The sequence below is a fragment of the Fistularia commersonii genome, chromosome 5, assembly GCF_037954325.1.
Source record: "Fistularia commersonii isolate RoL2024-O1a breed Wild chromosome 5, RoL_Fcom_v1.0, whole genome shotgun sequence".
Classification (NCBI taxonomy): Eukaryota; Metazoa; Chordata; class Actinopteri; order Syngnathiformes; family Fistulariidae; genus Fistularia; species Fistularia commersonii.
In genome coordinates, this window is record NC_141288.1 from 11,171,993 (window position 1) to 11,192,360 (window position 20,368).

Sequence of the window (20,368 nt, forward strand, 5' to 3'; positions counted from 1 at the left end):
GCGCCGGTAGCTGAAGCAGCAGCGGCGGCAAAAGCAGAGAAGAGCGACGTCCGAATGGATCCCTCCACCCTGCTCATCGATGTCCCACCGCTCCTCAACGAGCGAATTTGCGTCGTCCTGGACACCGGGGACGACCGGCTCGGCTGGCGGGGACTCGGTGAGTCTACGCCGGGTAAACTATTCGGTTGGTTTCGTCTTGGAGGAAACATTGACATTTACTAGAGAGGTTATGTTCACTGGTTGTGAATTGCAAAATAGCAATTTCAGAAATGTTATCAGCATTTAGTCTTCATGTTAGACAAACGTGTTAAATTAAATACTAAATTCAGCTTGAAAGGGAGAATGGGCTTTGGTTTGTTAGGCAGAGGAGTTATTTTGTTAAACACCAAAACAGGAAGCTAGCGATTTCCCTTTTTCGATACTCCACTACGGTTGCAACCGCGAGCGCCGTTATACAGGTATATTGGACTTGATTAGCGTGTTGATTACATGTGGAGAAGCCTCGCGAAATTACATCACTCCTGACCATTGAGCACAACTGCAGTCCATGTCACTTACCGATCCTGCTTATATAGGTACTCTTTAAAATATGTAAAAAAAAAAAAATAGAATATCGTGAAGAAGTTCGACATTTTTTCACTGAATTCAGCAAGTAAAACCCATAAAGTAAAATTTATTTCCCAGAGTGAAATATTTGAAGACTTTAATTTCTGCAAATTTTGTTGATTGTGGCTTACGGATTATAGACAGTAAAGCCCAGTTTTTCAGAAAATTTTATACAATTTATACAACTGGGATCTAGCAAAGGTGCCATCAGAGTTTAGAATAAATTGCTCTTTTGACGGTGGCTTTAATTTGACAAGTCGACTAACTGCTGCCACCTTATCAAGGTCAATAGTTTAATTAGCAGTGTAACAGATAACTAGTTGCTTTTCCCTGCTTTAGAAGACAAAAAGCACCAAAAGACAAGACTAAATTTGCAACGGTGTCCTCTCATCAGCTGTTAGAATCGCCCCCAGATTGTTGGACATCCGCATTTTAGAACGCCAGGAGGCTGCAGGCCGAAGTCCTACCCGGGAGCTGCTCTGGTCCTGGGCTCAGCAGAATGCACAGGTGCAGGACCTGATTCAGATGCTACAGGACATGGGCAATTGGAGGGCCCTGCAGATCATCCAGGGTACCTCTCAGACTCTTAAAGGTAGGTGTAAACTAATATTAGTCACTCCGAAGTACACTTTTTGCATCAAGGGTACAGAGAGCCACATGTTTTTGACACTCCTGTCAGATTGCTCATTCCTAAAAACAAAAATCTAAAAGTGTCAAGTTCTAGACTCCCACAGTTATGCTGCAAGACTTGTGATACCCTCTACCTTGCTGATTTCTATATAACTTCTAGTTGATTTTTTTTTTTTTTTATGGTGTCTTTCTCATTTTGTATAATTTCTTGGTAAATTTATTCATGTGATGTTACCTGGGTTATTAAAAAAATGCATTATATGTAATTTAAAAGGCAGGGGACTGGTGCAAAGAAGTAATTGAGAACAGGTTCTTCCAGGAGTTGTTTCTTAAAGGGTCCCCTAAGAGTTTCAAGAGATTCCTCCAGAAGTTACAAGTTACTTGAAGTTTCTTCAAGACCACACAGTTTTAACATTGACAATATGTAGTAAACATTTATATTATAAACATAATTCACACATGTGTATTGTCTAGAGACTCTTATGAATAGGAATTCAGGCAGTAAACTGTGACTCCAGAGTAAACACATCAGATTATTTTTCTGATTGTAATTTATTTGGCTTGTTTCACATGAGAGATGTTTTGGGAAGCGAACATATGTTCTTCCAACTGTACTTTTACAAATACTGTTCATGAATAAAATAACTTTTTACTTTCTGAATAGCTGTGAGCAAGGACTGTGAGCATGTTTAACAAAACCCTAGTGATTCAAACAATTTGTTTCAGATGTTTCACCTGCGAGTGTTCAACCTGCTGAGTTAGTGGCGACAATGAAGGTAGGATTATTTGGATTCAGAAGCTTGGGTACAAAAATTAAGGGGCCAGGCAGGGTAAAGATTTTCCTTTTAATCTCAAATATCTCCATCTTTTCATGTGATTAGAAATATTTTGCAACAATCATTTATAGTTTGTTCCTGTTTGTAGGAAGTTAAATAAACAATATACTTTTGAAAAATGGATACCTGTATGCTCGGTTGGACAGTAAGGAGGGAGAGAGTGATCTATACAGGTTGGCAAAACAGAGAGATAAAGATGGAAAGGATATACAACAGGTCCGGGTGATTAAGGATAGAGAAGGAAATGTATTGACAGATGCTAGAAGAGTGATGGGACAATGGAAAGAGTTCTTTGAAGAAGTGATGAATGTGGAAAATGTAAGAGACAAGGGTAGAAGAGGTGACTATTGTTGACCACAAAGTAGCAGAGATTAGTAAAAGTGAAGTGATGAAGGCATTGCAGATTGAAGAGTGGAAAGGCAGTTGGTCCTGATGATATAACTGTGGAGGCGTGGAAGTGTCAAAGAGGCAGCGGGAGTTTCTGACTAGCTCATTCAACAGGATCTTAAAGGGGGAGAAGATGCCTGAGGGGGATGTGCAGAGTTGCGGCAACTATAGAGGGATAAGTTGATGAGCAATACAGTGAAGTTATGGGAAAGAGTGGTGGAAACTAGACTGAGAGAAGAAGTCAGCATTTGTGAATAGCAGTATAGCTTCATGCCTAGAAAGTGTACAACAGATGCAGTATTTGCTTTGAAATGGTAATAGAGAAGTACAGAGAAGGCCAGAGGGAGCTGCATTGTGTTTTTGTAGACTTAGAAAAAGCATATGACAAGGTGCCAGGAGAGGAGCTCTGGTATTGTATGAGGAAATCTGGAGTGGCAGAGAAGTATGTTGGACAGGTGCAGGACATGTATGCTAACTGAGACGGTGGTGCGGTGTGCTGTAGGGGTTACAGAGAAGTTCATGGTGGAGGTAGGACTCCATCAGGGATCATCTCTGAGCTCCTTGTTTGCAATGTTGATGGACAGACTGACAGATGAGGTTAGACAGGAATCTCCATGGACCATGTTTGCAGATGACATTGTGATCTATAGTGATGACAGGTTGAGGAAAATATAGAGAGATGGAGGTATTTGCTGGAAAGGAGCGGAATGAAAGTTAGTTGCAGCATGAGAGAGTATGTGTGTGAATGAGAGAAACCCAGGTTGAACGGTGAGGCTACAGGGAGTGAGAATCAAGATGTTGGAGGATTTCAGGTACTTGGGGTCAACAGTCCAGAGCAACGGAGAGTGAGGAAAAGAGTTGAAGAGACGGGTTCAAGCAGGTTGGTGAGACCAGCAATGTTGTATGGCCTAGAAACAGTTCCAATGAAAAAGACAGGAGGCAGAGTTAGAGGCTGGAGTTTGCAGAGATAAAGATTCTCACTTTGGAAGTGACCAGGATGGATAGAATCAGTAATGAGTCTATCAGCACATGTTAGATGTTTTGGAGAGGTCAGAGAAGCCAGACTGACAAGGTTTCATATACAGAGGATGAATAGTGAATATATTGGTAGACAGATGCTGGAATTGGAGCTGCTAGACAGGAGGTCTTGAGGAAAAATGTATCTTTTCAATTTCGGATTTGTGCTTGATTTCCTGAAGATTTTTTTCATGAATTGTCTAATTAACATCAAGGTAATTTCTTGCAGAACCTAATTAAATATGTTGAGGGATAGGTTTTTGTACATTTTTAGAGTTTTAGAACAGGGGTGTCAAACTCATTTCTCATCACGGGCCACATACAGCCTAGGCAGATGTCCAGTGGGCCAGACCATTAAAATGATAGCATACTCAGCAATAAATAACCAAAATATCATGTCCTTCCTCTGTTTTGGTGTAAAGAAGTACAAGGGCATTAGGAAAATCTTGGAATTTAAGGAGCAATCCTTTTAAAAAACATTTCATAAAACACTTCATATTTCCTTTGCCAAACATGTAATTTACTTTTATCATTCACATGTATGCATTGCAACTGATCGTACAAAGGCACAAAACTTTAACAAGTAATTGGTATTGAAAAATATAGTAATGCACTTTAAGATTAAATGAGACTTATAAAGAAAGGGATTGTTAAACAATTTACACATGTGCATATAAAATGTAAATGGAATCCCTGCCACACCTTACAAACTAAAGCGTGCTATTAAATGTGTAATGAAGAAAGTATTCACCTGTCCTGTAAATGTGTAAACTTCATACATGAAACATGCATACACATACAATACATAATGAAAATGTCTGGAGTTGGAAGAACAGTAGAATTCCACCATACTCTTTTGTAGTGAAGCAGGTGACTAACATTAAATTGCACATTTTCGCTAGCAATTAGGCAGCTGGCTTTTACCACTGCTTCACTGATTTCTTGGCTATCAGTGAAAGTGTACTGCTGTTTCCTCAGACCCGCCAGCAATTCGTTGATCTTATCGCTTCTCAGTTGTCTTTGCAAGCTGTCGAATTTTTTGCTGTGATGAGTCTCGCAGTGGTGCCGAATATCATATTCCTTAAATACCAAAACTTGTTGCAAACACACCAAACATAAAGGTTTCTCGTGCGTCTCTGTAAATTAAAAGGACGTAGTCCATTTTTCTTTGAAAAGTCTACACTCTTTATCTACTTTTCTGGTGCATTGTGCATTGATAACGTCTGCTGATTGGTCTGTCTCAGTGATGTGGCTTTTCTTCTACTCTGACCAAAATAGTGTGCACCCAAGCGGAAAATTCTTTAATTGCATTTAATCAAAAAATGTAATCCTTGTCTTTAATGCTTTTTTTTCACTTTCAAATTATCCTGCGGGCCAGACTGAACTGTCTTGTGGGCTGGTTACGGCCCGTGGGCCGTATGTTTGACACCCCTGTTTTAGAACATTATAGGAGATTTCGTGTTAATTAATGATTTGATGTCTTTAATAATTTTAGGTTGTTTTTTTTCCATTTCTTTTGAATTATTGGCTATTCTTGCTGATTTTCCCAGGGATATATTTAGGGTTCTTGTTGTAATTTCCAATTTTTTTGGAGGGTTAGTGGGGGGCAGTAAACTATTTTGCACAAAGAGGGCTTTGCAAATTAGCTACCAAAAAGTGGTTTGGAAATCTGAGCATTTCGAATATTTTTTAAAAATCAGGCTTTAAAAATCTATATCCTTAATTTCATTAACAGGAATCTGGCCAGTCAGAACAGAGTCAATCCAGTCAAACATTGAGTCCAAGTAAGTGAAGTTATCATATATTTTTAAATGGAATGCACTCTTCCTCACCTGGACTTTTTTTGGCTACCAGTGTCCACCCCTGCAGGAGAGAAATCTCCCCATATCACTTTTCACGACATCATCCAAGGAACCAAAGACTTTCAGCATGAAGTGAGACTCTCTGAGGGCCGATTCTCTGATCTCTACAGAGCACAGATTCATAACAGAGTCTTTGCTGTGAAGCTTTTCAAACAGGTGTGTGTGTGCATGGCTGCGTACAAGATGATTTTTATGTATTATAATTGTAGATTTTCAATATGTTGAATGAAAACAGGTTAGTCAAAGATCAATTAGGATGAAGGTTTATAGATGCTTTTAAAAAACACATTTGAATGAGTGAGGAACTGATATCCATTCCTTCTTCTCTCATTTTTCAATGGACAATAAAAACAGGGAAAATGTTGGTAAATCAGAAAATGTCTCTTTCTTTTTTGTCAATCTCTGAATAATTTTAGGCATACACATGCATAGCTGTGTTTTTAATTATTTATTAATCTTTTCAAAATAGCCTGAGTATTCACAGGATTGTCTTCTGTTGATTTCTTGAATTTCTTAAAGTAATACAGCATGGTGCAGATTTTTAAACCTGTTCCTTTTTTTGCTTTAGACCTGATTTCTTTGCATTTTGAGAACATTTTTTCCATAATATCTGCTAATTTCTTGCTTGTTCTTCCACAATTTCACATCAAAAGAGGGACAAATGAGTGAATGGGTTTTACAGACAAATAACTGCTGTTAATAGTGTGATGGGCACACAGAGCAGTTGCTGACCTCACTGTCATTTTTTAGATAAATGCTGAGTCCTGGAAAAAGACATGGGACAATTTCAGAAAGGAAATCCATCACTTGTATGTTTTTACCCCTTATTTGTCAGTTACATTGTTTTTTATTTGTAAGAGTGTGAAATATTAATTTCAAGGATTATGTTTCAGGCAGAAACATCCCAACATCTTGGATACTTTGGGCTGTTTTTCTGATGACAGCCGCTACTGCCTGCTCTATCCTTTCCTGCCCAATGGCTCGCTCTACTTCAGACTCCATCAAAAGGTTGATATATCTGCAAACGCTGACGGTCTTTCTGGATTATGTTTATGAATTATTATATTGGCAAACATTTTCTCTTATTTTAGATCTTGTTAACATCTGCATCTTTTCATTATTTGTATCTTGCAGGTTTCAATTGTATTTGGTAATTTTAAGATTTGTTTTCCTAAAAAAAAAAAAAAACCTTTTGAGCTAGCAAGCAGCAGTGAGCACATTAGAAAAATAATTAAGTGAGAACATAATAATAAACAGTAAATAAAAAAACTGGGATGATTTTTTTTTAGTTTAGAAACTTGTGTTATAGGAATTGTGAAATGGTTTGATAGGTGTTGATTTTTGCTGGCATGTATCAAAAACCCTTAAGTTGTCTCAAATTAGATAACCTAAATGCTAATTTAGGAGAGCAAAACAAAGTTTCTATAAAATTCCTCACATGTACGTAATGAGCAGGTGCACTTTTGAAAAACACTTCACACTGTGTTTCTACAACACATCTGCATAACCTCAACCAGCCAAATGTGACGCAGTGATATTTTCACACTTATTCTTCCATAGGGCAAGTCTATAATTCGGTGAACTGAAAAGTTCTCAAAAGAAACCCACTGTATTTCCTGTTCCTCTGATTTGGATCAAGTAATGCATACTTTCAAGTATTGCTACTGCAAAAGTGTTATCTGTCGGTTTGTCTGTGGCTTGTTCACTGTATTACAATAGCATTTCAGCTTCAGTTAAATAATTTATGTAAATATTACCCCCAGAGATGTAAAATATGGAATCTGTTCACTCCGATCTCTTCATTTCAAAGAAACACAAAACTCCCTGTGAAACAGGGATTTATTATTTATAATAGTTAATAAAATGAGTAGTTTTTGAATAATGTAACAGAAAATGAAGTCATGTTTCTAACATTCCATCTCGTAAAAGTCAAAACAGTGTAGACATACACATAATAATCCTCATGCTCATGTATGACAAGTGTGAAAATGGTTGATCAAAGGTTGTGTGTGGTCCTTGTGCAGAATGATGGACCTCCTCTATCCTGGGAACAACGTGTTACCATCATCAAAGGAACGGCAAGGGCATTGCACCACCTTCATACAAGCCCTCCCTGTGCTATAATTTGTGGAAATATATCCAGGTAACATTGTTATCTTTGGGAGTTAAGTCATGACTTCTCAAAGTTGAAGTTCTACAAAGAGATGGAACTGCAGCATCCCAAACATATCTAAACCAACTATAATGAAATAATACATTTTTCAAAAAAATAAGGAGTGTTAAAATATGGACTTTTTTTTAACTGTTTATGAATTGTTTCATACTGAGATAAACAAAAAGACCCTTAAAAATCTAATTTTAATAACCAGAATACTTCAACTCCACTAGCATTTAGAGACTTTTCTTGCTTATACTTACTGTATTGTGAATGTATACTATTATTTAATATGGTTTGTGCCATCATATTGTTCAAATTAATTTACAGTTTCTACATACTAAGTGTCAGATATTTCATTATATAATTTGTTCTATGTTTGTTAGCTATCGAGTAAATCTGACTCAAATCCCAATGTGCATGTGGCCATTGCCACTTGGGAATATAGAGATCCAACACAAACTCCTTCGCACCATGAGCCTGCAGATCTGATGTACTGTTTTTCTGCTCTGTCAGAGGCTTACTTTTGTCTATGACTTCTCTGCTCAGTGCAAACATCCTGCTTGATGAATCTTTCCAGCCAAAACTGTCTGACTTTGGCTTGGCTTGCCTTCGTCCTCACTTAGTCAGTCAGGGCTATACCACGACTATGGATACAAGACGCCATAGTAACCTTGGATACCTCCCTGAAGACTACATCAGAGATGGAAAACTATCCCTCAGTTTGGATGTTTACAGCTTTGGAATGGTGAGTCAAACATTACTCAAAGCTCAGGCTTGATAAAACTGGCAGTCAACTCTGTTATGTTAATTTTATCAAGCAGAAGTTACATTCATTCATCCATCCATCCATCTTTTACTGCTTATCCTGCACTCAGGGTCGCAGGGAATGCTTGAGCCAATCCCAGCTGTCATTAGGTGAGAGGTGAGAGGTGGGGTACACTCTCAATCGCAGGGGCCACATACAAAGACGTACAACATTCACTCACTCATTTGGGGCAATTTTCCCAATTTTTTTTTCCATTTAAACTGCTGATGTTTTTGAACTGTGGGAGGAAACCGGAAGAAACCAACGCAGGCAGAAGGAGAACCTGCAAACTCCGAACAGAAAGGTCCTTTGACGGAATTGAAACAGGGTCCTTCCTACTGTGTAGTTGAAGTAATAACCACTGCGCCACTGTGCTGCCTCCATTAATTCCTGCAAAAAAATATTACATTGAAACAATAAACAGAAATAGCTTTTTTGGTGTACATTTTTTAGGTGACAATTGCTGTGCGTTAATCACCAAAAAAACAAAAAACATCTTAAAATAAGTCAAACTTACATGAGAATCAGGTACAAATCATCATTGATAATTTTGACAGTAAGCAAAATACCAGATATTTACAAAGTATCATGAAGAAATCATTTAAAAGGTACGCTATCTAAGCCTCTAAAAAACCCTGTGAAATTATTTGCATATTAGCTTACGATTACACGATTTGTGCACTTCAAACACTTTCAGATTGATGCCCCACATTATTCCCATCTCTAAATCTCATAGCTTTATTTTAGCAGCGGTCACCTGAAATGCTTGAACTCCTTAGTAAGATCATTAATCGTGTGATTGAGTGTTCAGGGTCTCTAGTCACTCCCTTATTGTTACCTCCAGCCCCTGGCACCCCTGTGTGCATGATAAGTGGTTGAATAATGAATGAATGGATGCATGAAAATGTACTTAGTTGATTAAAAACTGCAATGATGATTATGGGCTTGAGTTACAGTTAAGGATATGTCTTAAATATCATCATAAGTGTATCTCAAATATACATAAGCCAGGTGTTAGACACATCTAAGACGATCTTTTACCGAATTGAGAGAGTCTCTAAAGTAAACACTTGAGTGACATATAAATGCAACTTAGTTCAATTTCGATAGAGACAAAAACAGTTCTGCTTTTATTTCAAAGGTGCCATGGTATCACATCCATATCACAGCAGGGAGTTCTTTGTTTAGTTTCGACCTTTCTTTGTGTGGTTTCCATGTTCTTAGATGTCAATAGAGGATTGTAAATGTATACAGTTGTGAATGAGAGAATGAAAGGTTGTGTCTTTGTTTGGCCTTGTGATTAATCTGCGACTGGTTCAGGTGAATCCCGACCTCTCACCCAATAGTGTCATTCTGGATTGAGTCTAGCACATTGTAACTGGTTTGCTGTATAAGAGGTATAGATTATAAATAATTCAATTTTGAAGTCATTTTTGGTAATATATTGGTACATATCCTTTTTACTGCTTCATGAATTACTGCTTATTTTAGGTCAGTAATTATGTATTGCCTGTCTGAATCCCAGGGAATTGGTATTTAAATTTTAGTTGATAACATTCAAATGTTTTGTATTTTTAAGTAAAAACACACATAATAAAAGGCAATTCTGACAACTGATATTCAATATTTATCTTTCTTTCATTTAACACTTGTGAAAGACAAAGTAACAAAAATGAAAGACAGATTCACTTGCTGACTTTATTCTTAGAGATTATGTAAAGATGTCAACTGTGATATTTTAGATTGTAAGTGGTACTTGACATAGTATAATCAAATAAACACCTTTTTTAAATATATTTTTGCCACATGCTCTTAGGTTTTGATGGAAACAGTCACAGGACGAAAGGTGATAGAAGAAAAACCTAAAAAAACCCTACTGGTGAGTCAACACTACTTGATGCATCGATGGATCAGAAACAAGACCACAACACCTTTATAACCTTTGGTAGTTGTTACAACAATAAACCTGGGATGCACTGATGTACAGACTTTACCAGATTTATATGTAGAAATGACATTTGTCATGTCGCATCTGGATGAATTTCTTTTTTACTGTTTTCCTTTATGACAGGATTTTTTAGTTCATGCAAAAGCTGATTTTACTCCGCCTCTGTTTATCAACCCTGATGTGAAAGCAGCAAATTTTTTTTTAAATTTAATCTCCAATAAATTAAAGCGCTCAGCTTACTATCTGACTTTTTTAAAATCAGACCTTAATGCACATAATGGATTTTAAAGCAATTAGTGAAAGGTGGTATAAAACATTCAGTGAATGAACATTACAACAGCATTTTTCTACCTTAACCTAGACATTCAGTGTGTCTTTCTCCTTGTCAGAGAGAGGTGCTGGTGACTGAGGTGGAGAACAGTGGTGGTGTGGACTCCTGTTTGCAGTTTCTGGATGGTACTGCCGGTGAGTGGGTGACCGCTGTGGCCATTAGACTGTTGGGTCTGGCCTTGGACTGCACCTCAAGTCGCCGCTGCAGCAGACCAAACATGGAAAATGTGAGGACTTGACATTCCTTCTAGACAACTTAAAAAAAAAACAGCTTAAGACATTTTCACCTGGATTTCACTGACTTAATCCTACTTTGCTATGCCACATAACGTAATGCTAGAGTTGTGCTAAAGTAATGCTAAAGTTGTTTGTTGACAATAAGATTGACAATGCTATGCATTCCACTGCTGCACTATGTTATTGTTTACTATTCTAAGTTATACCGTTGTTATAATATTTCACATACATAGAAGTATTTTATACAATGCTATGCTACATTATAGTGAATGTAGTGAATGTTCTGAGACTGTTACTGCCTATGGTCAGTGTATTCAAACCTCACATTGATGTAGAGGTTTTATCACAAAAAACACCTGGTCTTACATTCCCCACAAGTCAATGGCTTAATTATACAGTCAGGAGTCTCAAGAAACCTGATGTTGACAGCCTTTTTTTTTTCCAGTTTTGATGACCCGATGTGAGTCCCCTTGAATTCAGTAGTAGTAGTTAAAACTTTGTGTTAAGTTTAGTAGTAATAGGAAATTTAATTACACCAGTGAATGGGGGGAAAAAAGGAAAGTAAAAGTTTTTTTTCTTGTGCTTCCTTCTTCTGATATTAAATCTTCCTGGACTCAACCTGCCTTTGATTGCATCCTATCACTTTATACAGTTTTTTCCAACTGAAATGCAGATGATATACAATAGATTTGCCTTTTCAAACACACTTGTTGCTTTCTGCATTTGATACGTCTAGAAAAACAGTGACCAAAGCTTTTCTGCCTTAGAAAGAAAAAAGCAATTTTTGCATTTGAAGATGAATTTAATTTTTGATGTTTCCAATATTTCAAATACAATACTCCTAAATTGTTCATAAAAAATGCTTATTAGGAATATGGCTTTGTCTCATACCCTTTCAGGTGAAATTTATGTTAAAACTTCTATATCTGAACTGTCTTAAGGTAATTCAGAAATTAAGCCAAGTGCCACTGTCGAGCACCTACTTGGACCCACCCCACAGCCTGGATGACCGGGCCCCTCTAAAGGTCAAACAGAATCCTGTGGAGCACGATGAGCATCAAGACCCCCTTGGCACTCCAGGACAGTCACAGCTCTGTGAATGCAGCCAGTCCAAGGTAGCAGCCAGTCAGTCTTGTGGCGACGAGGCAGGTCTGTACAGAAGCTGGCCTGTACAGTGCAGTTGCCCAGCTGAGATGGGAGGCAGGACCTGTGAGGACTGCCGGGCCAATGGCTTCACTTCCTCCTCTACACTTGGAAAATCCTCAGTGTAAGAATCTAGTATCTACCTAATGTTACCAATCATAACATGAATCCTTGTATGATGTGAATGCTGAAGTAAAGAGTTTCATAGATCTTCTCTTTTTGGCTTTTCCCTTCAGTGGTCGCCACAGCGAAGCAACTTTCTCCATCTAACCCTATTCTCTGCATCCTCCTCTCTCACACCAACTACTTTCATATCTTCTCTCACTATGTCCATAAATCTTCTCTTTGCTGTTCCTCGAACCTCCCTGCCTGGCAGCTCCAATTCCAGCATCTGTCAACCAATATTCTCTCTATCCCTCCTCTGTACATGACCGAACCATCTCAGTCTGGCTTCTCTGATCTTCTCTCCAAAGCATCTAACATGTGCTGTTCCTCTGATAGACTCACTCCTGATCCTATTCATCCTGGTCACTCCCAAAGAGAAGCTTAGCATCTTAGCTCTGCCTCCTGTCTTTTCGTCATTGTAACTGTTTCTGGGCCATACAGCATTCCTGGTCTCACCACTGTCTTGTACACCTTTCCTTTCATTCTGGCTGATAGTCTTCTAACACATAGTACCCCTGACACTTTTCTCCACCCATTCCATCCTGCTTGAACCCGTCTCTTCACCACTTTTCCACACTCTGCTGCTCTGGACTGTTGACCCCAAGTATCTGAAATCAGCCAACGTCTTGATCTTCATTCCCTGGAGCCTCACTGTTCCACCCGGGCTCCTCTTATTCACACAAATATACTCTGTCGACTAACCTTCATTCCTCTCCTTTCCATTCCTCCACCCCTCTAGATTTTCCGTGTGTGTATTTTTTTGTTCTTTTTTTAAATATATGCAGCTTTTCACAACAGAGCTATGACTCTGACGTACTGCATAAATGGTTTAGGATTATGTCACCATTTCAGTGTTATTTATTCGTCAGAGGATGAACTGGCTTTTTTCTGTTGTAATTTTGGAAACAGTCATTTATAATTCATTTCTGCAATTACTCACCCTTATTCTGTATTTTTAATTTCATATTGGCTATTTTCAAGTTTTGCTTTTTTTTTTTCTCTCGATTCCTCCAATGGAATCTTTAATAGTCTCATTCTGTCTACTTTTAGCCAAAGAAACAGGTCAAAATTTAATTTAACTGTCAACTCTGCTTTGGACATTTACACTACATTTTAGCTTTAATTTTGATACGTTTCGGTCTCACAGCTCAGATTAGATCTAAATGTGCTAGCTGGTACTTCGGAATGATCCCATTTGATGTTATCAAAGCCATGGCGATCTGGGTTAATGTTGTTGATGTTGTTAGCTTGAGTTTGGAATTATTTTTCTACCGTATCTGATACATTTGGAGAAAATGTGATTACCAAGAAAAGTCTAGCTGTTTTCTGCACAGATTGTGTTTTTCCAAGCTTATGTTTTTAAATGATGAATGTGTTCATATGTCATATTCACTTACTGGTCATCCACAGATTCACTGCAGCAGTTGGTCTCCACTGACTCCAGGGCTGCATCATAGGTGAGACTTGACCTGAGATTGAATGTAGCATATGCTCAGAATTGATAACTACTGATCTTTCCTTGGTAATGATCACATTTGAAATATTCTATCCTATGTTAACCTAATAAATTATAAATTAGGGCTGCTGTATGACAAAATTCATTTAAATGTAATTCTATCCTTCCTGTGAGACATGCAAAATCTTATTTACATTTTAAATTTGGTGGCACAAGCTGTGTTCATTCTTGTTAACTCCTTTGCATGTGGGTTGGTGGACTAGACAGTAATCGTTTGCTGTGTTTTCTTTTCCAGCTTTGTGTGTACGTTGGCACGTGCGTGTGTGCATGCACAAATGCATGTTTGAATGTGGCAAGGTGAAGCAAACTGAACTGATTTCTGACGCACAGCAGTGGAAGAGTGTTTCTTTTCTTTCCTATTAAAAATGTAATATTGCACATCAAGACAACTTTTCACAACAAGACCTGAATAGCATTGTTTCCAACCCATTGATTTACAATTCTCATGACACCCACCCTGAGACTATGTTACATCATGATGTCTCCCCATCATTTCTAAGGAAATTGTGATCATTTAGGTATCTTTGATGGGAGTAAAACAAGTGTCTTTAATATGGAGTAGAGCTTGACAGTTTGTTCTTTTTGTTCTCTTCCCTTCTCAACGACATTTGCATTTGTAAACATGAGGATCATATCAAAAACAGATACAATCCTTGTTCAGGGATTGAACAGGGATCGTTAGAAGGAACCAGTTTGAGGGAAAAATTTCTTTCAGTAGGTATCCAGTTGTTTTACACCATTATGGTTCGTATCATATATTTCCAAATGTATTTTTTTTCTCCGCAATTAACCATCATGGATGAACCATGATGTAATCAGTCAGTGTCCTGCACAACAACACTTCGACACAGTAGTAGGAGCCAGGAATTGAAGCAGGAATGTTTGGAGCCAAAGACGATTAGAGCACTACCTAGTAGTAGTGCTCTGAATCGATCCAATATTTAGTGCATGGCTGTAAAAAAACATCTTATCATGCATTAATACAGTAAAAAGAGACGTGCATCCCAGATGGATAACTTATGTAGCTACAATAAATGCTTTTACAGCAAACAGCTGCAACACATAAAAAGCCCCAATAATAACCTTATAAACTTGCTGTATTATTTAGGAAAATAGCAGCATTTTATTCACCAAAAATTCTGATCATTTTGTCGACAAAACTCCACAATCCTTTCTTTCCTCAGAGTCCAATTATTCTGTCGTACAGATTATCGGTGCAAGCTCCTTTTCCCTGCGCACTTGTTCGCTCAGCTATAGATCCACTCTCGTTTCCCCAAAAGTTTTGGAAAGCACAGTTGCTTTTATGTGTCTGGCAGTGCTTTGGTGTCTCGTTGCTGCCTTGCTCAGGCAAGTCAAATTCGTAAACCCAGTGTGGCTCCAAACACCATGTTGATCAGTGGCAAATAACAAGCACTCCCAGCAATACAATTTGCAGTGTACCTCAGAGCCTGTGAGCCAGAGACACCGGTCATAGTTCAGGGCTTGAAAATGTTGGACAAATCCTTTTCCTGGTTGTGACAGGTTCACTAGCTTAGGAGTTGCCTGAACTTTCTTAACTATGTCCAGCTTTTCTTCAAAACTCCATCTAGAAAATGGCTTTAACAATATATTAGCAACTAAAACCATTTCTTCTCCTCCTTCCTTGTGGGTTGACAAAACCGATATTAAACAAACACGACTATATTTCTGTTTGCAGCTTGCTAGTACGCTTCTCCTCACTAGTACACTAGTCCACTCTCTGACTATCTAATCAGAGGGTGTGAATACTCTGACGTTGCTGTAGCCTGCTAGAAGGCTTTGGATGTCGCCAACTCAAAATCTGAGGGGTTGAAGGAACAGCGTCATCAACACTTATTATTTTGCGTAAAGGGCTAGTAGAACTGATCGTGCAGGGCCCCGCCAGGCAGACTTTGACTTTGTCCCTGCTTGTCAACAGATGGCTGCAATGTGATTGGTTAAATGCTTTAATATGAAAATGCATATTTGGAAGTGGCACAACCAGGGGAAAAGCTATGAAAGGAATTGAACAGACCATTTGGAATGATTTAATAACTATTCATGGACAAAATATAATTAACATCTGTGATTCAGATATTTTTTAGGCCAGCAGAGAGGGCCTTGCAGGCTCTGAGGCCCACCACTGCTATTATGGGCGGGTGGCCTTCTCTGTCTCCTGGGATGCCTTTTACTGAACGATAGTGGCTATACCTGCGGTCTTCGAACTGCCTGCTGATTAGCAGGGGGTGCGATTTGGGATGGAGAAGGTGACTGAATGGAAGGGGGAATAGTCCCTGGGCCTGGGGCTGTGGCTGCTTTACTACTCCGGGTAGATGTTGAAGGTCCAGGGTTCCGACGTGGAGGAGTGCTACCTATGTATGGGGCCAACCTATCCCTGTGGAGGACCACCCCTCTTCCCCTGGAGGGCAGCTGGACCCTTTATACCAACTCCCCCAGCCTCTCCAATACCTCTCAAGGCCCCACCCATTGACTGTCCAGCTTAGGGCTCCAACCATTCTGCTTCTTTAGACTCTATACCCACACCAGGTCCCCAGCCATAAAGTTCCCCTCACCCCGGGCCTCATGTCAGATTTCTTTTCTGCCTCATGCCTGCTTTCTGCAGCTGGTCACAAGCAAAGGCATGAGCAGACTCCATTTGATCCTGGAGCCTTCTGGCGTACTCTGGTCCTGGTGGCACCACTGGTGTGTCCCGGCTTTACCAAACACCATTTCCGCTGGCGAGCGCAGCTCCCACCCCAACATGAGGTTGGATTTCTACACAGCTGACTTGTAGGCCAATGAGATGAGAGGGAGATGCATGTCCCAGTCATGCTGATGTTCTGCTGTGAGGATGGCCAGTTGTCTTGCCAGAGTTTTGTTCAATCTTGTGACGGGCCCATCACTCTGGGGATGCAAAGGAGTTGTTTGAGTCTTGCATGTTCCAAGGCATTCACACAGCGCAGAACACCCACCTGACTCAAAGTTCCTTCCCCGGTCACTCTGGATCACTTCAGATGCCCAAAATCTGGTAAACATGCTCTCCACCAGAGCATCAGCAACAGTCACTGCCGGTATAGCATATGCAACTGGCCATTTTTAAAATAGTCCATAGCAGCCAGAACACAACAGTTACCATTGTCTGTGCAAGGAAATTGACTCAAGACATCCACCGCCACCCTCCCCATTGGGGCCCTGATGGCCAGTTGTTGAAGCTGGGCATGTAACATCTCAGGGGCACCTTTGTGCGCTGTGCAGAGATCACTGCTGTGGCGAAGTCTTCAACATCTCTCCTGAGCAGATGCCAGTAGAAACTTTGCCACTGTCCCTCTCAGTGCCCCGGGAACCACCACCTGCCACCTCTCTTGCCCTGTAGCTGACTCTTCACAGACCCTCTAGAGCACTCTCATTTACCCATTGTGTCTCAAACTGACAGCGAAAACCCAACAACTTGCAGCGCTGGTCTCAGGTCAGCAATCCTGTCCCTACTGGGCTCTCAAGTCTGGTGCATCCACAACCCGCATCTCTCTGCAGACAGGCTCTTCTCTATCCTGCATGGGGCCTTGCTCTTCTGCATGGAGCTCCTTCTCTTGAGTATCCCTCTTGTCACAGTGCCGACAACCATTGACAGCACAGGGGCGCTAGGACAAGGCATTGGCATGTCAATGTCCAGCCCTGTGCCCACTTGGAAGATGTTAGCTGCCAGTGCTTCCAGCCAGCGTACACTCTGTCCCACTGGCTCTTTGAAGGACATTAACGGCTGGAGGGCAAAGTGGTCAGTTTGGACAGTGAAGGGCAGGTTGCATAGATACTATCTGAAGTGGCTTATCGCTGTCACAATAGCAAGGAGTTCTCCGTGGGGCACACAATAATGCTGTTCCCCCTTGTTGAAAGTTCTACTAAAAGCCACCACTTTCTCTCCCTGTGCCCCCACTTGGCCCAACACCGTACCCATCCCATCCTCACTGGCATGTGTCCAGGATGAATGGTAGATTAGGGTCCAAGGGAACCAGAATGGGCAACTCAGTCAAGCCCTTTTTCAAAGAACCGAAGGCCTGCTCTCACTCAGGCATCCTTGAAAAATCACCGTCTTTTCGCTGCAGGCGAAACAGGGGCGATTCATGAAAACCCAGGCATGAACTGCCTGTAGTAGGACGCCAGCCCAATGAAGCTCTTAAGCTCTCAGAGATTGGTGGGGACTGGCCAGTCTGTAACTGCCTGTACCTTCTGTTCCAATGTGCTGATACCTTCTCCCCCAACCCTGTGCCCCAGAAATTCCAACGCCTTTCGCATGAAGCAGCACTTGTCAAAGTGAAGCTACAGACCAGCCACAGGGTCCCCAAGGCTGCATTGAAGGAGCTCCCATGGACCAGTGTATCATCCGAGTAGGTCAGGCATCTCCGTTGGGGGATGTCAACCAGCACCTTCTCCATCAGTCGTTTGAATAGAGCTTGGGCACTGCGCAGGCTGAAGCAGAGGACTCGAAACGGCTACAATCTTTTGCTGGCACAGAAAGCATTCTTCGGTCTGGCTTCAGGGCACCTGCAAAAACCCACTGCGCAGGTCTAACAAGGAGAACCAGGATGGGCCGTATACCAAGTCCAAAGACTCATCGATATGGGGCAGTAGGTATGCGTCATTACTGTCATGCTGTTTAGCCGCCTGTAGACCACACAATCATTGTATTACTCTTCTTTTCGTTCATCATCACAACGCCTGAGGCCCATGGGCTATCAGATGGCTCGATGATGCCAGCCTTCTGCATCTCCTCAATAGTGCTATCAGCAGCTGCCTGGGAACGCAAGGGGAGTAGGGGGAGGAAGCCTGGAGTGATGGGTCTGACCCATGATGTGCCACCACCGTTCGCGAGGTTGGTGGGAGTGGTCTGGGGTGTGTTAGGGGTGCACCATTTCCACCTTTCCCCCTGGAAAGGCCAGTGTGTTCCTCCCTGGGTCTAACACACAGCAGGTGGTCTGTAGGAAGTAAAGTCCTAATAAACAGGGGCCTTTTGCTGCTGCAACCCATACTCTAAATGTCACAGTCAGCCCCCCTCACATAAATATTCACCGCTCCCCTTCCAATCATGGGGGCTAGTTTACCGGTCACTGTCTGTAGCTTCACTGTTGGCTGCAGCTGCATCCTTGCTGGAACCATGTCAGGCCTTACCAGTGTTGCTGTGGAGCTGGTGTTGACAAGGGCTATGCCGGCTATGCTGCGTATGCTGGCTTCTCGTGGACTGGGCCCCTGTCAGGTTGATGGGGAGCTGACATATAGGATATCCCCTACATGAGTCCAGCCCACCATCCTTGCGGACTCAGCTGCGTCATGTGCTTCTGTGGGAAGCACATGACAGGGGAGTGGAGCCCCACAGGGGAGTGGAGCCAGTAGGAAAACATAGAACTCAGAACTTCCTCTAACAGTACTGCAGAGTCGCCATAATACCAATTTCAAATTAGAGTAAATTTTTAAAATCTATTTTAGCATCAAACTTTTCTGTATTATCTTGAATAGCCAGGAGTATTTCTGGTAACTGATCGATCCGGCAGTGCCTTTCTGCCTGTAATACTGTGGCAAGAAATTTTAGAATAAGACAATGACAAAAACAGTGTTCATGGCAATTGTTGTTTTCTGGACAGGATTACACATACATGGAATGAGCCTTTTTAAATTGTATTTATTGATAAATTATTGTGATATTATGACAAAAAACTGTAGCTATATCAACTGTATATGTTTCCAGCTCCATGAGGTGCTACATAATTCTTGCCCTTTTGTTGTATGACTGGTGGGCTTGGAGGTTATTTTCTCACTTAAAATGATTATACGTTTCTCGGTGTGATGATGTAGTGAAACGCAGCAAAATTCTTTTTGGTGTATTTCAAGAATCTGTTGTGGAAAGAAGAAAGAAGGATTGCGGAGACAAAGGCGAGTTCCAACTTTATTCCTCTGACATCAACACAAACCTGATATGGACTTCAGTGGACTATAAAGCCCCAACCTAATCCATGCCCCTAGTCCTGTGGGGTGATAGGCCACACTCTTAGTGTCCGCGGCATTGAAAAAGTTCTGTTCTCGACTTCCTGACCATGTGAAACAGATTTGGAAGGTAAATAAAGCAAATCAAATGAAATTGGTTTTTTTTTTTTCTTTTGCAAGTAAAGTTGCCCAAACATGATGTATGAATATATCATACTGACTGTTTTAACAGAGCCTGCATCAGAGATATTCAGTTTATTCAAGTACTGTTCATGGTAAATTTTTTTTTTTTTTTTTTTACATACAGGAGACTTGGATTTATAACTCGTCATCTGAAGTAATTTTGTTACACATAAAAACTGTTTTTTATATATGGAGGGTCCTGCTTTATCTCGAGATGATTACACGTGTTTATGTATGTTTAACTATTAAGCTGGAAATACTTTTGTTAATATGCTTTGTACACCTTTTGATAATGAATTGTAACAGTAAATTAAGGTGGTTACTTATGTTTCATTAGCCTGCACCCTTACTTTTTCATCCACTCCTACACATCGTTTTATTCACTGATTGTTTTTTTTTCATATCGAATATTTGACGGTTTAAATACACTGTAAACTCAGGCATTAAGTTAGTTTATGTTTTTCTACGTCATAGGTCCTGTGTGAAAGGGTATCCAAGTTACCAGTTCCTCATTTGAAAAATAATGTTTCAAACTAATAACCCCATTGTATTTACTGCAGAGTATTAATAAATGA

The 20,368-nt window shown here is 40.4% G+C and overlaps 1 protein-coding gene across 2 annotated transcripts; it reads left to right on the forward strand.

The window, feature by feature from the left end:
• Positions 1-18: 18 nt before the first annotated feature.
• irak3 (interleukin-1 receptor-associated kinase 3) lies at positions 19-20,342 on the forward strand. Of its 2 annotated transcripts, none has more exons than XM_086146789.1 (14): positions 19-157; positions 1,001-1,198; positions 1,963-2,012; positions 5,212-5,260; positions 5,331-5,494; positions 6,089-6,147; positions 6,232-6,346; positions 7,363-7,481; positions 8,043-8,241; positions 10,118-10,180; positions 10,639-10,806; positions 11,758-12,083; positions 13,535-13,581; positions 17,907-20,342. In XM_086146789.1, exons 1-13 carry the CDS (start codon positions 55-57, stop codon positions 13,560-13,562), a joined length of 1,641 nt encoding a protein of 546 aa, XP_086002915.1. In that variant the 5' UTR covers positions 19-54; the 3' UTR covers positions 13,563-13,581; positions 17,907-20,342. The 2 variants fall into 2 exon arrangements, with proteins under 2 accessions (XP_086002915.1, XP_086002914.1); XM_086146788.1 differs by lacking the exon at positions 17,907-20,342 and adding an exon at positions 13,876-14,086.
• The last annotated feature ends 26 nt before the right edge of the window (positions 20,343-20,368 follow it).

Bases quoted from the DNA above. Each gene is read 5' to 3' on its own strand.
- irak3 (XM_086146789.1), top strand. From the start codon at position 55: ATGGATCCCTCCACCCTGCTCATCGATGTCCCACCGCTCCTCAACGAG. The intron at 1,199-1,962 runs GTAGGTGTAAAC...AATTTGTTTCAG, and splicing joins TACCTCTCAGACTCTTAAAG to ATGTTTCACCTGCGAGTGTT. The intron at 10,807-11,757 runs GTGAGGACTTGA...AACTGTCTTAAG, and splicing joins GCAGACCAAACATGGAAAAT to GTAATTCAGAAATTAAGCCA.